Here is a 15,528-nt window from a genome sequence, read left to right on the forward strand (position 1 = left end):
TAGAACTGTATGTAGTACTCTAAAGATGACCTGACCAACAGAATATAATATAGTGGAATTTTTAGTCACATTAACTCTTGAGTTTGCATTTCACTGAAGCCCGAGATATTTTTCATAGGAATTGTCTTATGGTATGTTGTATCTGACTTTTCATGACCTTGTGGATCATACTTTTGCTGATACTGTCCTTGGAATTTTGTTGGCAAAGATACTTGACAGGTTTGCCATTTTCTTCTCCAATGAATTAAGGCAAATAGGTTAAGGGATTTGCTCTAGATCATGCAGCTAGTAACTGTCTGAGGCCTATTTGAACTCAGGTTTTCCAGATGGGGGCCCAGTGTTTCCCATCCACTGAGGCACCTAGCTACCTCTGTCTTTAATAGACATATGTTTAAAAAAAAATAGACATGTTTAAATGTAAGTTTTTAAAGATGAGAAAAATGAGTCAAATAATGTTAAGTAAGTTGCCCAAGATCACATAGCTTAATGTCTTCTGAGGTCAGATTTGAACTCATGTCTTCCTAATTTCAGCTCTGTAGCCCCTTTGAGTCACCTCCCTGCTTTGGGAATATCTAGCTATCTTTTCAATCTCTGCTTGTGGAGTTTTTCAACCAACTGAATTTGACAATTAAGAAATCATCAATCTAAAGAAAATAGCTTCTATTCAAAGAGGAATTTAAAATTAGAAGCAGGTTTCGAAGAACAAATTCAGCTCAACCTTCTAGGAAGGAACCACTATCATACCAAAATCTTTTAGATAATAATAGCTTTCAATCAATATAGCTTTGCTTTACAAAAAATCTATGAGAGAATAACTCTTTTATAGTTATATTAATTTCATTTGTTTATTGATGATATAACATTTTAATTAAATATGTACTATTAATATTTGTATATTGCATTGTTATTAGTGCTTTGTATGTATACTTATATAATTTTATTATAATAGTATTTGATGATATTCATGTTATTGATATAATAATGATGAGCAAAAAAGTAAGGAAGTCACTTGCACAACTGAAAATAACTTGAGGAGGCAGCTAGGTGGAGCAGTGAATAGAGCACTGGTCCTGGGGTCAGGAGAACCTGAGTTCAAACCCAACCTCAGACACCTAATTGCCTAGCTGTGTGACCTTGAGCAAGTTACTTAACCCCATTACCTTAAATAAAATTTTTAAACAAAGAGAACTTGAGTCAGGTCTTTAACCTGAATCTTCTATCACCAAGTCCAATGTTTGTACCACTAGGTTTTACTATACAATAAAGTTGTTTTGCATTTGTTTTTTTAATCCTTCATATCTTATTAGTATAGTAAAACATCACTTATTGAGAAAGCACATAAACACTCAAGTCATTGATATATATTCATGACATTTTGCAAATAAATTTCACTTAAATATGGGAAGTATGACCTATTGAGAAGGAAAAAAGTTCCCCTATAGCACACTTTTAAATTTAATCTGCATCATAAATATTTTTCTTCATTATCTTAAGTCTAAACAAATCAACAAAACTGGATCAAGACCTGATTTCTAACACTTAAGGCATATTTTTGAAATTTAAATGCTCAAAATGAAAATTTAACAACCAGCTGTAAAGATGGCTCCAATAAACTCTTACATTAAAGGAGAAATAACTGGATATCAGAAGCCCCCCCATCAAAAAAATACTAGTCAACCCTACAAAACACAGTTGTCCAGTTTGCTCAATTAAGTCTTTTCTCCAAACTGAATACCACACACATTGTACTCCCCCAGTTCTTTCAACCAATTATCCCAAAATATTCTCTAGTCTTTCACCATTCTGCTCTGCAATCTTTAGACAAAGTATAACTTGTATTTCCTAAAAAGTAGTGCCGGAGACTGAAACACAATATGGCTATTCTGCCACTCTCAGTCATTTCTGAATCAGTCAGCAAATGATTTTGGGCTCCTCCAGAAGCCCTGGGAAGGTGAAGTCTATAGGGTAATAAGATACCACCTTTGCTCTGTGGCCCCCAATATCAAATATGTTCTTTCCCCTAGATTAGGGTTCACATCTAAGTCAGCACTGCTGAGACAGGATATAGTGGTGCTAAAACAAAATAAAAAAACTAATCCCCTTCCCACCTAGTTTCTCTTCTCATACAAATCAGAGGGAGTTCAGTGTATGTCCAATCACAGCACTATTACATAATTTTCAAATAAATGGGGATAAGAGGTAAGAAAGGGAGCAAAGGAAGTGATAAGCTTTATATAGTACCTACTATGTGCCAGACACCGACAAGCATTTTTACAAATTTTATCTCGAGTCTCATAACCCTGAGAGGTAGGGTAGGTTGTTTGTGTTAAGTTATTGAGAAAGCACATAAACACTTAAGAGTACTCTTATCCCCATTTAATTGATTAAGGAAAACTGAACCAGACAAAGGTTAAATGATTTGCCCAGGATTATACAGCTATCTGAGATCAGATTTGAATTTAGGTCTTCTTGTCTGCAAGCCCACTTCTCTATCTATCTTGAAAACTGACAATTATACCTACATAGATATGCTTTACAATTTACAAAGATGTTTACAAACATGATCTCACAGCAACGCTAATAATAGCAACAGCTATTATTATCCCTATGTATAGATGAGAAAACTGAGGATCAGATCATAACTAATAACTTTCAGAGGTGCAGGGCGGCTAGGTGGTGTAGTGGATAGAGCACCGGCCCTGGAGTCAGGAGTACCTGAGTTCAAATCTTGTGTGGCCTTGGGCAAGCCACTTACCCCATTGCCTTGCAAAAAAAAAAAAACTATCAGAGGTGGAATTCCAACCTGGATTTCTCTTGACTCCCCAAGGGCACCACTGTCCATTTCAGTATGTTGACAAATCACTACTGGGTAAACTGAGGGCACAAAGAGTCAAAATAAAGAACAAATCCTGCCTACAAGGAACTTATGGTCTACTGGGGTAAAGAGAAAGCTAGCAGAATTTGGTTTGTATAATCTAAAGATTTTATTTGAAGGTATGAGATTCCCCAATTGATCAGGTTTTAACTATGTCAATTCCAGAGGCTGCCATACCCAGAGAAGGCTCCAAGATGCTTAACTTACTGAACACAAACAACCAGTAGAGCATAACAGAATCAAACCAACGTTAATGTAGTCACACTGGCATGGGAGTTGCAATGAATGCCCAATTGATATGCTGAATGTGCATAATATTAACAAGAGAAATAGATAATATGTATAAGAGAAAAATGCTCTATCTGGACTGTCCTGCATTTATCCCTTGTAGATGTGATATTATGGAAATGAACATAACACCCTTTATCATAAAGACGTCAGCAACTTCTGCATGACCTAGATTACTGCATATTATTTATGTAATCGCTTGGAAGCTGCTTACAACAGCTCAGAAAAGCCAAATCAAAACAACTAAACCCAACACCCCATGCAACCCCATCCTTTCCTTTTACCCAGGGCTGTTAAGTGTTATATAATTAATTTAAAGTTATCTCTTTCCCCCAGCTCCAAGGATACCCAGACTTTTAAGAAATATACAATGTCTCAAATTCTACAGTGCTTTCTCTTTCTTACTCCAAAGTCAGGAAGAGTTGGGTACATGTTTAGCAGCCTTGGATAATTTTAGGGCCACTTTAAAAATGAAATATGTTAAATAGTAAACATTGTTTAAAAACATCTACACAAGATTGCAAGAATTTTTTTTTTAAGAAAAATCAAATCCTTACCTTGGAATGCAGAAAATCAATGTTTAACTATTTTATTGTAGAATGACTAGCTCAAGAAACTAAAGAGAAATTTCACTGCTGAAGATTTTGTGCTGGGTTGCACAAAGTCCATATCAACTCTTAAGTATAGATACCTAAACTCTAGGACTAGAATAATTAGATATCTGACTACCTACTGCTGTCTTCTGGTTCATCATAAGTAGTTTCAGTTGTCTAACCCTTTGTGACTATTTATAGTTTTCTTAGCAAAAATACTGGAGTGGTTTGCCATTTCTTCCTCTAGTTTCTCTGACAGATGAGGAAACTAAGGCAAATAGGGTTAAGTGCCTTGCCCAGGATCACACAGGTAGGAAATATCTGAGGCTGGCTTTTGCAGGACCAATTATTTTTCCTTTCTTCCAACTTCAGCTGTCCATAGCTCTGACTTTCAGCTCTCCATCAGCTTTCACAATAATTCTCACTCATAACCAAAATGTGAACTTGCCTATATTTGAATCTCAACTTTGTTTCAACTTCCTGTGCCAAGAGGTTGTTTCTCCTGGATCCCAAGGAAAGTTGTTAAGGAATAAAACAAAGTCTGACCACCTATAACTCCAGTCAATGATGCTCCAAATAACATCTTGAGTGCCACTCATAGGAGCCTAAAACCTTGGGAGGGAAATAGAACTGTATCAACTGGACAACTGTGCCTAGGATGTCAAATGATAAAAAAGCATAGGGGAATATTTTTTTTAATATTGGATTTCCATACCTACAAATCTAAATACTGCAAAAAAGCTGCCCTGCCTAGAAAACCACACTCACAAAAAAATCCTTCAGCCTAAAATGGAAAAATGTTTTTGTAGGAAACAAGGTTATTTTTTTCAATGTATCAAAAACAGAGTACAGTAGTAATCAGCACATAAGTAATGAAAAAACAGTATTTGCAAAGTAGCAAAGCTAGATGCATTTTTAAAATAGAGGGGATAACAAGTTGCAAAAGGGCATACATTTCAATATTGTAACTCACTATTAAGAAAAATGTATATTAAAACTGAGGTTCCACCTCATGTCCCATAAATTAATAAATAAGAGGAAGGGGTAGGGGAACACTCTGTGGAGATTATGGTTTGAAATAAGACTAAAATATTAGTATCCTTTGACACACCAGGTCACATTAAGATTAAAGGATTAGTCATTTTCCCTGATTCTTAACATTTTCAGTTGTCTCTCAAGTCTAGGATATCCATAATCCAAAAGGGTTAAAAAAACAAACCCAAACTCACCAACTGATGATCACTGACCCTGAGCTCATTCAGCAGCATCTGTGCCTCAGTGAGGTGCAATGAAGCTAATCTAGTAAACCCAAAACAAAACCTACCCCTTGAACCTAGTCCCCTTGTCATGGAGACACTGGTTTCAGGTCTTGAAAGTTTGTTTTGGGCTCAATAGCCAGTTTGGCCACCGCCCTTCAGGATCAAAAGGCTGCCAGGGGCAATAACCAAGAAGCACCAGTGCTGCAAGCCTCTGAGCTACTGGTTAGAGGCAAAAGAACTGAGGATCAGAGGGCAGCAGACTGAGAAAAAGCATGCAATACTCAGACAGGGATCAAGTGGAACAGAGACAGGCTGGTGATAATTGCCCAAAAAGGAAGGAAGTTGAGATGCTTTGAGATTCTGCCCCTGAGGAAAACACAAAGGGAAGGGAGTCAGGAAGACAGTGATGAGATAGAGGATTCTGTGGAATTTGAAGAGGGTAGAGAATAATAACAAGTATTCCTGAATGATTTAAAAGAAATGGAAACTATGAGAGCAGAATTAAATCCTATGAGCAATAATGAAAATAATAGAAAATTTTGAATCTGCAATGAGAAGCTTCACCAAAGAAACAAATCAGAGAAATAGAGAAGGCAAAAAACAGAAATAAAGGATAACCTAGAAGAGAAACACAAAACAGTAACATTTAAATAAAACATACTCATTATGCAAGTAAAATATATTGAACTCAAAGACAAGATGAGCAGAGACATCCTAAAGATAATAGGTTTCCTAAAAGAATAACATAGGACCAAAAAAAACCTTAATACCATTATCAAGTAAGTAATAGAAGGGAACTGCTCAGGACTTCTAAACATAGAAAGTGAAATTCTAATTAGAATAATTAAGAGATCTACTACAGGAAAAAAAAACCAAGACTAAGATACAGAATGGTTAAACTTAAAAATTTAATTCAGAAACAAGTCATCAAGAAAACAACTTTCAAATACAAAAGAAAGAACATTCAAATAATGCACCCACTAGAAAAAAGGAAGGTTTATCTCATTAATATGTTCCAAATAGCAATAGAGCTCACTCAAGGTGACCTTAATCACACTGGGCAGAAGATGGATGTTCAATAATAAGGAAGAGTTCAAAACATTTCTAGAAAGAAAACTAAAACAAAGAGATCATTTGCTTCTCAAATACTCCATGCAACAGAAATGCAGGAGTCAATAATAAATTCAACAGTCAGTGCTGTAATAAAGTGTCAGAAATCAGTGTGAGAGAGAGTTCTTGCTACATCAGACAAAAGTGAAAAATGGAAATCTGATAAGAGGTGCCAGTAAAAAAGTAAATGGAGACATTGTGGACAGAAAATAGTGACATACTGTCCACATGTGAAAGCTTCTTTTTGTGGGACTACATTACAACATAGGAAAGGTATATAAAGGATAGGGGAGGAGAAGGAAGAATGATTTGTGGAGGTCAAATCCAGTTAGTAATGTGGGGAAGTTGACCTCTGTGGTCTGGGAAAGAGAAAGGGGGGGGGTAAGTTGAAAAGGGGGAGGAAAGAAGGAAATAGGCCTTACTTTAGAGGTAAAAGAAGATTCCATAGATGAATGGTCCCACAGGTGAAGAGAGATGAGTTCCTTACACCAGATGAGGGCTGGGGGATTTGGTGCTTGAAAAGATTACTGGTTCTGGGGGAAGAGGGGGAGTGGAAAAGTTGTAACTCCTCTCAATACAGGCAGCTGGGGGAGTGGGAGAACACAGACATCAGGATATTTCCAGACAAATGTAAAAAGAAAAAGTCAACAAGAACATATATAGATCATAGGTGGATTGTGTAATAAAGGACATGGTAGGGAGGAGCCCTGGTATCCTATCACAGGGCAGTCTTCTATGACATCTACAATAATGTGCACTTTTCTGCAAGTAAGACACAATGGAAAAGAGGAATCAATGAAGGAATACCATGCCTTACAAGGCAGTGGTAGAAAGTGTCTAGAGGGGAGAGCCTTAAGCAAAACCTTGGAAGCTTTGATCAGGTGAAGAAAATGGAGATCATTTTAGGGATGATGAATCAGAGAATGAAGGTCTAATAGAAAGGATGGTTAAGAAAGAGAAAAATTCTTTTTGAAAAGAAGCACAAAAATTAAATTTAAAAACTAAGAAACCAGCCTAATTGAAGCAAAGGAGAGGAAGAATTAAATATGAACTGAGAAAAGATAAAGGGAAAGGGAGACAGTGGGAAGAGCCAGCACAACCTTAAAAAAAAATTAGAATAATTTTTTATTCAATCGTTTCTCAGTGTGACTGACTCACTGTGACCCCATTTGGGGTTTTATTGTCAAAGATACAGGGGCGGTTCAACTTTCAGATGAAGAAATTGAGACAAACAGGTTAAGTGACTTGCCCAGGGTCACACAGTTAGGGAGTGAGTACAGATTTGAACTCAGGCAGTCTTTCTGACATCAGGCCTTGAATTCTCTCCACTGTGTCCCCTAGCTGACACCTACTTCTTTATTTAGTAAAGTAACTAAAAGAACATGATGCTATGTTTACAGCATAAGGGGGAACCAGATACTAAAAAGTTTCTACACAAACAGTAATGCTTCTAGGATAAAAAGTGAAGCGGTCAAATAGGAAAAAAATCTTTGCATCAAATTTCTCTGATAAGGATTTGATATCCAAGATATAGAACATTTAATAAACATATAAGTCTACAAGTCAGTCCTCAGATAAATGGTCATAAAAGGATATGAACCAACAGATCTCAAAAGAATTGCAAAGAATGAACTTATAATAATGACCTAATGACTTCACTAATAGGTATATAACCCAAGGAGGTCAAAGACAGAACATTCTAATATACAACAAAACATTCATGGTAGCACTTTCTGTAGTAGCAATGATGGAAACAAAGTGCCCATCAATTAGGGCTGAATATGATGTAGTATATGTGATATTACTATGCAGGAAGAAATGACAAATGAATTCAGAGAAACATAAAAGATAAAAAGCGAAATAAGCAGAACCAGAAACACAATATACAACATGATTCCAACTATGAAATTGAAAAATCAATGAGTAAAAGGAAGCTAAATTCCAAGGAACTGAAAAATAATGAGTCTGAAGAACAAGAATAAATTGAGGTAAATTGGTGTAAAACAAATTTTTAAAAAACCCCTCCTTTCTCAGCAAAGAAGCAGCAGACTATGAGGGCAGAACAACATGCACATAACATAGTCAGAAGCTGCCATGGTATGGTTTGTTTTTCTGTAATGTCAACTTTAAAAAAGAATATTTAATGAAAATGGGGGGAATGCCCAGAATTTCAAAAATATCAGTGACAAAAACAAAAGTATCTATTATTTTTAAAGAATGAACAACAGAAACCTGCTGTCATGGAATCTGTAGTCTTACTTGGAGAATATATATCAGAAACAAGATACATATTTTTAAAAAATAACAATTCAAGTCTCCATAATCTCTTAGATTCCTTTCTAGTTCTAAATCCTAATACACACACACACACACACACACGCACACGCACACGCTATATGTTGTTTTTTTGTTTTTTTTTTTTTAACTTTTGCAAGGCAAAAGTGGCTTGCCTAAGGCCACACAGCTAGGTAATTATTAAGTGTCTGAGGCCGGATTTGAACTCAGGTACTCCTGACTCCAGGGCTGGTGCTCTATCCACTGCTCCACGTAGCCGCCCCACATGCTATATGTTAATGGAAATTTCAGAAATAGACAAAATAACTATAAGTGTCATAGAAAAGCCTTAAAATGTGGCCTGTATGTATTCCTTTTGTAATAATCCAAAATTGTAACTTATGGGTCTGTCCTAATAGGGAATTGCTAATCAAATTGTGGTAACTGAATGTAATAGAATAGTATTACACCGTAAGAGCTAATGAAATGGAAAATGGGAAGGTCTCTAAAATCTGATACAGAAAAATCAAAATCATTCTTTTTTCACTTTATAACCTGAAAAAGTGGCAAAATGACAAAAATCAATGCCAGGGGTAATAAGAAAACAGACATACAGACCCACTATTGGTAGACCAGTAAATCAGTAAAATCAAAATGATGGGAAGTAAAAAGGAGTTATGCAAATCAAGTGACAAAACATCCCTATTTGCTGCATTACTTTATATTCTTAGGAAAACCACCATAAGCACTAAACTATGTACTATAGCACTTTTCATATGTACCATAGCACTTTTTACAACAAAAAAAAAAAGAACTGAAAACAAAGTAGATACCCATCAATTGGAAAAGACTAAACACAGTATGATATATAAATGTACTAGTATATATTAATGTGTCATACATATGAAAGGATAATTACAATAAAGACAGAGAAATAAGTGGAGCAGCAGATAAAAGTGCTGGGTCTGCAGTCAGGAAGACTCACCTCAGACACTTCTTGTGTGATCCTGGAAAAGTCACTTAACCCTGTTTGCCTCTATTTCCTCATCTGTCAAATGAGCTGGAAAAAGGAAATGGCTAACTATTTCAATGTCTTTGCCAAGAAAATTCCAACTGGGGTCATGAAGAGTCAGTCATAGCAGTTAGGTGGTACAGTGAATAGAGCACCAGCCCTGGAGTCAGGAGGACCTGAGTTCAAATGTAGCTTCAGACACTTAATACTTACCTAAGTAATGTGACCATGGGCAAGTCACTTAATCCCCTTGCCTTGAAAAAACAAAAAGAAAAAGATAACTATACACCCCAAAGAAGAAACTGAAGACATCCTACAACATCTCCTTAAAAGGTGGGAGGTTCATGGGAAAAATATTGCACCTATTTTTTTATTTTTTTTTGATATACTATTCAATTTTGCTGAGTTTTTCCTTTTTTTTATTTAAAAAAAATGTTACATTGTATGGTTCTCTGAGAGAAGCAAGGAAGAGGATTTTGGGGGAAAATTTGCTAATTTCTTTTTAAAAGACAATATTGAAAATTTATTTTAAAAATGAAAATGTATTATGAATTGATGCAAAGTGAAGTGAGCAGAACCAGAACATTGCACACAGTAACTGCACAAAGCAATAGTATGATGATGAACTACAAAAGATTTAGCTATTCTGATTAAGACAGTGATCCAAAATAATTCCAAGGATCCATAATGAAAAATGCCATCTACCTCCAGAGAGAGAACTGATGAATTCTAAATTTAAATTTCTTTTTAAATTTATTTCTTCTTTTTTTCTGTAACATACCTAATTTGGAAATATATTTCATATAATTTCACATTTATAATTGACATATTATTTGCCTTCTTACTGGGTGGGGGGCTGAGGGGGAAGGAGGTAGAAAATTTGGAATTCAAAATTTTAATAAATGAATGTTAGGAAAAATTTTAACGGAATTAGGGAGTACTCAATGAAATAAAATACAAAATAAAGTACAGGGTAAAATTAACTCATGCAGAGTAAAGTGATCAGAACCAGAAAAATGATTTCCAAAATGACAAAACTGTAGGAGAAAATTAATTTTAAGGACTTTAGAACTCTGATCAATACAAAGATAAATCAAGAGTCTAGAAAAAATGAAGATCAAACGTGTTGTTCATCTTATGTCAGAAAAGTAGAAAGACTTAAAATGAAGAGACATTTTCAGGCATGGCCAACATTGGAATTTGTTGCAGCATTTATTCATGAGTTGCTTTTGGGGGGGATTCTTGCATTCTTATAGTCAAATAGGCAGATTATAAATGCATGTAGGAGCAGATGGGTGGCACAGTGAATAAAGCACTAGTCCTTGAGTCATGAGGACTTGAGTTCAAATTTAGCCTCAGACACTTGTTACTTAGCTGTGTGACCTTAGGCAAGTCACTTAACCCCATTGCCTTGCAAAAACCAAAAATAAAAAAGAATGCATGTAAAATACACAAATGTATTAAAATATTTTTAAAAGACAAAGGTCAAAGCAATGTGGCCTGAATTATGGCATATTAAAAAAAAAGTGGAAGAAAGTAGGACTGTCATGTATGAGCAATACCAAGCAAACCAATTTGGCCAGGCTGGAGAGTGCTCTAAGGGGAATAATGTGAAATTAATCTGGAAAGACAGGTTGGAACCAGATTGTGAAGTCTGAACCATAGGATGCAACACTCAATTATAACATAATCTTGGATTCGGTAATTTAGAAGGACAGACGTGGAGCCAGGAGGACTCTACTTTTGAGACTAATTAGTCCAACCCTCATTTTACAGATAAAAAGGGATTAGTCCAAAATGAAATGTAGGATTTGAACTCAGGACTCTGACTCTAGAGCCAAGTATTTTTTGTACCTTCTGAACTAAATTGCTTTCATGTGCAAAATGAAGAACTTGGGTTCAAATCCTACTTCTGCCTCATTTGTCTTCTGGGGGGGGGGGGGCGCAGCTAGGTGGCACAGAGCACTGGCCCTGGAATCAGGAGTACCTGAGTTTAAATCCAGCCTCAGACACTTAATAATTCCCTAGCTGCCTGGCCTTGGGCAAGCCACTTAACCCCATTGCCTTGCAAAAACCTAAAAAAAAAAAAAATACTTCTCTGGACCTCAAAAAAAAATGTCTGAATGCACAGCAAAGCATACTATGTTCACTTCTTAAAATTTCTTTTGTTTTTTTTTTCTCATGGTTTTTTTCCCCTTTAGTTTTTTTAATTTTATTTAAGGCAATGGCTAGCAATTATTAAATGTCTAAGGCTGCATTTGAACTCAGGACTTCCTGACTCCAGGGCTGGTGCTGGTGTTCTATTCACTCCACCACCTAGCTGCCCCCATCCCTCTTAGTTCTAATTCCTCTTTCAGAAGACAAATAATATGGAAATGTTAAACATGATTGTACATTTTCAATTCATACCAGATTATTTGCTGCCATGAGGAGGGAGGGAAGGGTAATAGAGAAATGTGGAACTCATAAACATGTAAACAGAAGAATGTTGAAAACTAACTTTGCATGTAATCGAAAACAAAACAAAACAAAACATTAAGAATAAGATAATAATAGATATATTTATACAAATGGAAAACTTTGTGTCTAAACTAAGATTAAATGCAAGAGTTTGCTATATGTGGTTGTGGTGTTGTTTCAGTCGTGTCTAACTTCCACCACCCCATTTGGAATTTTCTTGGCAAAGATCCTGAGGTGGTTTGCCATTTCCTTCTCCAGCTCATTTTACAAATGAGAAAACTGAGGCAAACAGGGTTAAGTGACTTGCCCAGAATCATACAGCTAAGAAATGCCTGGTTTTGAATTCAAGTCTTACTGACTTCAGTTCCAATATTCTATCCGCTGACCCACCTACCTATTTAAAGGAATTTTTTAAATAAGGAAATGAAAGCCCTATTTTGCCTATGAATTTTCATGATTTTGTGGCAAATTGCACTACATGATTAAAAAAATTATAGCTACAATGGTAGTAACAAAAATTCCAAACACTAATTACCTTACTTGGAAAAACATTTTAAGAGTCAGATGTGATGTTTCTACTCCTCCCATGATATGAATTCTCTATTTTCTAACTTATCTTGGGGTACCCTCTCTGGGTGGAGCCATTGCTAGAACTATGGACAAGACTATGGTAACAATCCAGCAATAATATACTATATGACATGAGAACAATGACATTTAGGAAACATTTAGAGGGTTTTTACTCAATGTAAAAACTGATTGAATTCTAAAATTTCTCTACTTCCTCCAATCTTCATGAGTAAAGCAGGTAGTCTCCAACCCAGCAAAGAGCACATATATGGCTCTTCCCCACTGGGCTGGGTTCTCTTCTATTCATTCCTGGAAATGACAACCGTGGTTGTTTAAGACTGCTTCCAAAACTAATTAGCCTCTTCATACTGCTTGTTTCCTTTCCTAATCGGTGACCTTGGCACATATTAGAAGAAATGGAAGAAATCGGTTTAGTGGCACATTTTTGAGAACACCCCAGCAATTGCATCCAGAATATGGAACATGTTTTTGATTTCAATAATGCTTTAAACTAAAACCAAAGTTCTCGGTCCAATGAGTCCAATTCTCTTATTTCATTCATGAAGAAACAGAAGGCCAAGATACACTGAGTTGAATGACTTGGTTCAGGGTCACCCCACTTGACTTAAGGCAATGTTAAAACCAAAATCTCTTTAACTCTTAAATCCACCAAGTTATTCACTATAAAAATAATCAGAAGTCTATTTTAAAAATTAAAAATTGGGGGTCACAGTTTGATTCATAGAGTTTAACTACTTTCTGGTTAAACAATTACCAGAATACTAGGTACAGAACACAGTATTGTGTGATATATGAGTAAGCCAAGGTCTCTGCTCTTAAGGGAGTTTGTATTTATAGATCAGAGGTTTCTTAAAAGGCATGCTCATTTAGTTTGCTTGGTGAGTCAATTTTTGCATATCATTATTACTGCAGATAAAATTTTAAAAATTTTAATATAAATTTTACTTCCTTGAGTTCAGAATTAGTAATGGAGTAGGGGAACCACAGCTTTAAATGGAGGTAGAGCAGCAATGGCTCAGGTGATTTCTAAGGTGATTTCATTGTATTTCCTACCTAGACAGCCAATCTCATAAAATAGAATTAATTCTGTATTAGAGAAAATGTTTCAACTCTTTTCAACTCTGATTATTACCCAAATATTAAAAAGCCATCATTCCAAGTTAGCAATGTCTTCTTGAAACACCAAATATAGAAATAATCACTCCAAATAAAATCTCAGTTCTCAGTTGTAAGAGAAAAATCAGTTACTTCAAATTATGCATTTTCCATTATTTTGAAAATACAATGTTTTTGTCTTGAATTCAGTATCTAAGTCATAATTCTTGCAAAATTTGCATAATATAAAATTTCAAAAGGTAGGGGAAAAAAGGCTGTTTCCAAAAAATTGAAATGAAAATTTAAGGTTACACATATTTCAAATCAAAATTTTTCACTCTTAAGAAGCCACAGCTACTCTGTCAAACACATTCAAGGAAAGCAAAACAAACCTGACCAAAATCTGTCAACTTGACAGCAAAGACAATTTGTACAACAAGGCACTATGGGATTTTTCTTTAGGAATGCTGCTATAGAACTATTCATAATTAAAATATCCAAAAATAAACTTCACCAGATGTCAGATGTTTCATTCCATCAGAGCAAAGAAGCTTAATCAGTTTAGTTTTTGAAAAACAATAATACAAATATACCAATGCCGTACTAAAGTAGTTCTTAAAGTGTGGTCCAGGAACCTTCAGGGAATCCACAACATCAAGAACATCGTTACTAAGATTTATCATTTGTAATGCAGTAAATATCAGTGAATGTAATTCATATCAACAAAAATTCTTTAAAGGAAGTCCTCAATAACTTTTAAGAATGCAAAGGACTCCTGAGACCAAAAATTACATACCAATGCTGTATTAAACATATAACAGTCTATGGCTCCTGTTTGAGATGGAATACATTTTTAAATTTTATTTATTTAAGGCAATAGGGTTAAGTGACTTGCCCAAGGTCATGCAGTTAAGTAATTATTAAGAGTCTGAAGTCATATTTGAACTCAGATCCTCCTGAATCCAGGGCTGGTGCTCTATCCACTGAGCCACCTAGCTGCACTCTCCCTAAACTAAAACAGAAAAAAAAAACCCAAACAAAAGAAAAAAAAACACCCAATATTGATACAGAACTTTTCAGGTTTGCAAAGCACTTTATTTGATCCTATAAGGAAAGTTAATATTATTACTCCATTTTATAGATGAGGACATTAAGGCAGCAAGAAATTAAGTGATTTGCCCAGAAGTATATAACTCGCCTATCTAGTGAGTCCCTGGGGCAAGAACTTAATTCCAGATTTTCAGACTCCCCTAACAATATACCCATAGGATCAGCCAGTTCATAATTGAGATAAGGACTACTTCCCATACTTAGAAGGCAACAGTTTAAGATTTAACAGAGTTCTAATATTGAAATATGTTTATTAACATAATTGTGCATGACCTATATCAGATTGAAGTTGTCTTGAGGAGAGTGGAGGGAAGAGAAGAGAGAGAGAGAGAGAGGAAGAAAAATTTGGAGCTCAAAATTTTCAGAAATTAATGTTGAAAACTATCTTTACATGTAATTTGAAAAAAAGACTTAAAAGAATATACTTTCCAAACTTCCTTAAAAGATCAGAATTCAGGACTTTTCTCAAATCTTTCCAAAACTTTCCAAAATTATCCCCCAAAATCATCATCCAAGAATTCAATCAATCAGCAAACCAAACCAGTCTAGAGCTAACATAGTAAAATAATGAGTGTCATCTCAGATTATATTCCAGAGCTGGCCTTGTGGGTTGCTATTAGCCATACTATTTCTTCCCATATTAAGACAGGCAGGAATTAGAATATTACACAAAATAAAATCACATCTAAGACTAGATACTAAAACTCATCAATTGCATGCCTTTCTTTGCATTGTAAAAACAGATATAGCATAATAAATGGTGTGTTAACCGACCAGATGATCTCCAAGACCCTTCTTCTAGCACTAAATTCACCTATCTTTTAAAATTCTATCAGGGATAGACACATGAGTTACTATTCT

General features: G+C 35.3%; 1 protein-coding gene across 6 annotated transcripts in view; it reads right to left on the minus strand.

Moving 5' to 3' along the window:
* The window catches only part of FAM169A (family with sequence similarity 169 member A), a 59,701-nt gene that overhangs the window by 35,379 nt on the left and 8,794 nt on the right, over window positions 1-15,528 (minus strand). For 3 of the 6 annotated variants that reach the window (XM_074204251.1, XM_074204255.1, XM_074204250.1), the window contains exons 1-2: window positions 6,548-6,766; window positions 4,986-5,381 (exon numbers count right to left, since the gene is read on the minus strand). The exons of 1 other annotated variant lie outside the window; for it this stretch is intronic. In XM_074204251.1, coding sequence (XP_074060352.1) covers window positions 4,986-5,105 — 120 coding nt within the window. In that variant the 5' untranslated portion in view covers window positions 5,106-5,381; window positions 6,548-6,766. Of the gene's footprint in view, window positions 1-4,985; window positions 5,382-6,547; window positions 6,767-15,528 lie in introns of those variants that run through there. 2 more of the 6 variants (XM_074204253.1, XM_074204252.1) reach the window with 1 other exon arrangement.

This window comes from Macrotis lagotis, chromosome X (genome assembly GCF_037893015.1).
Source record: "Macrotis lagotis isolate mMagLag1 chromosome X, bilby.v1.9.chrom.fasta, whole genome shotgun sequence".
Lineage (NCBI taxonomy): Eukaryota > Metazoa > Chordata > Mammalia > Peramelemorphia > Peramelidae > Macrotis > Macrotis lagotis.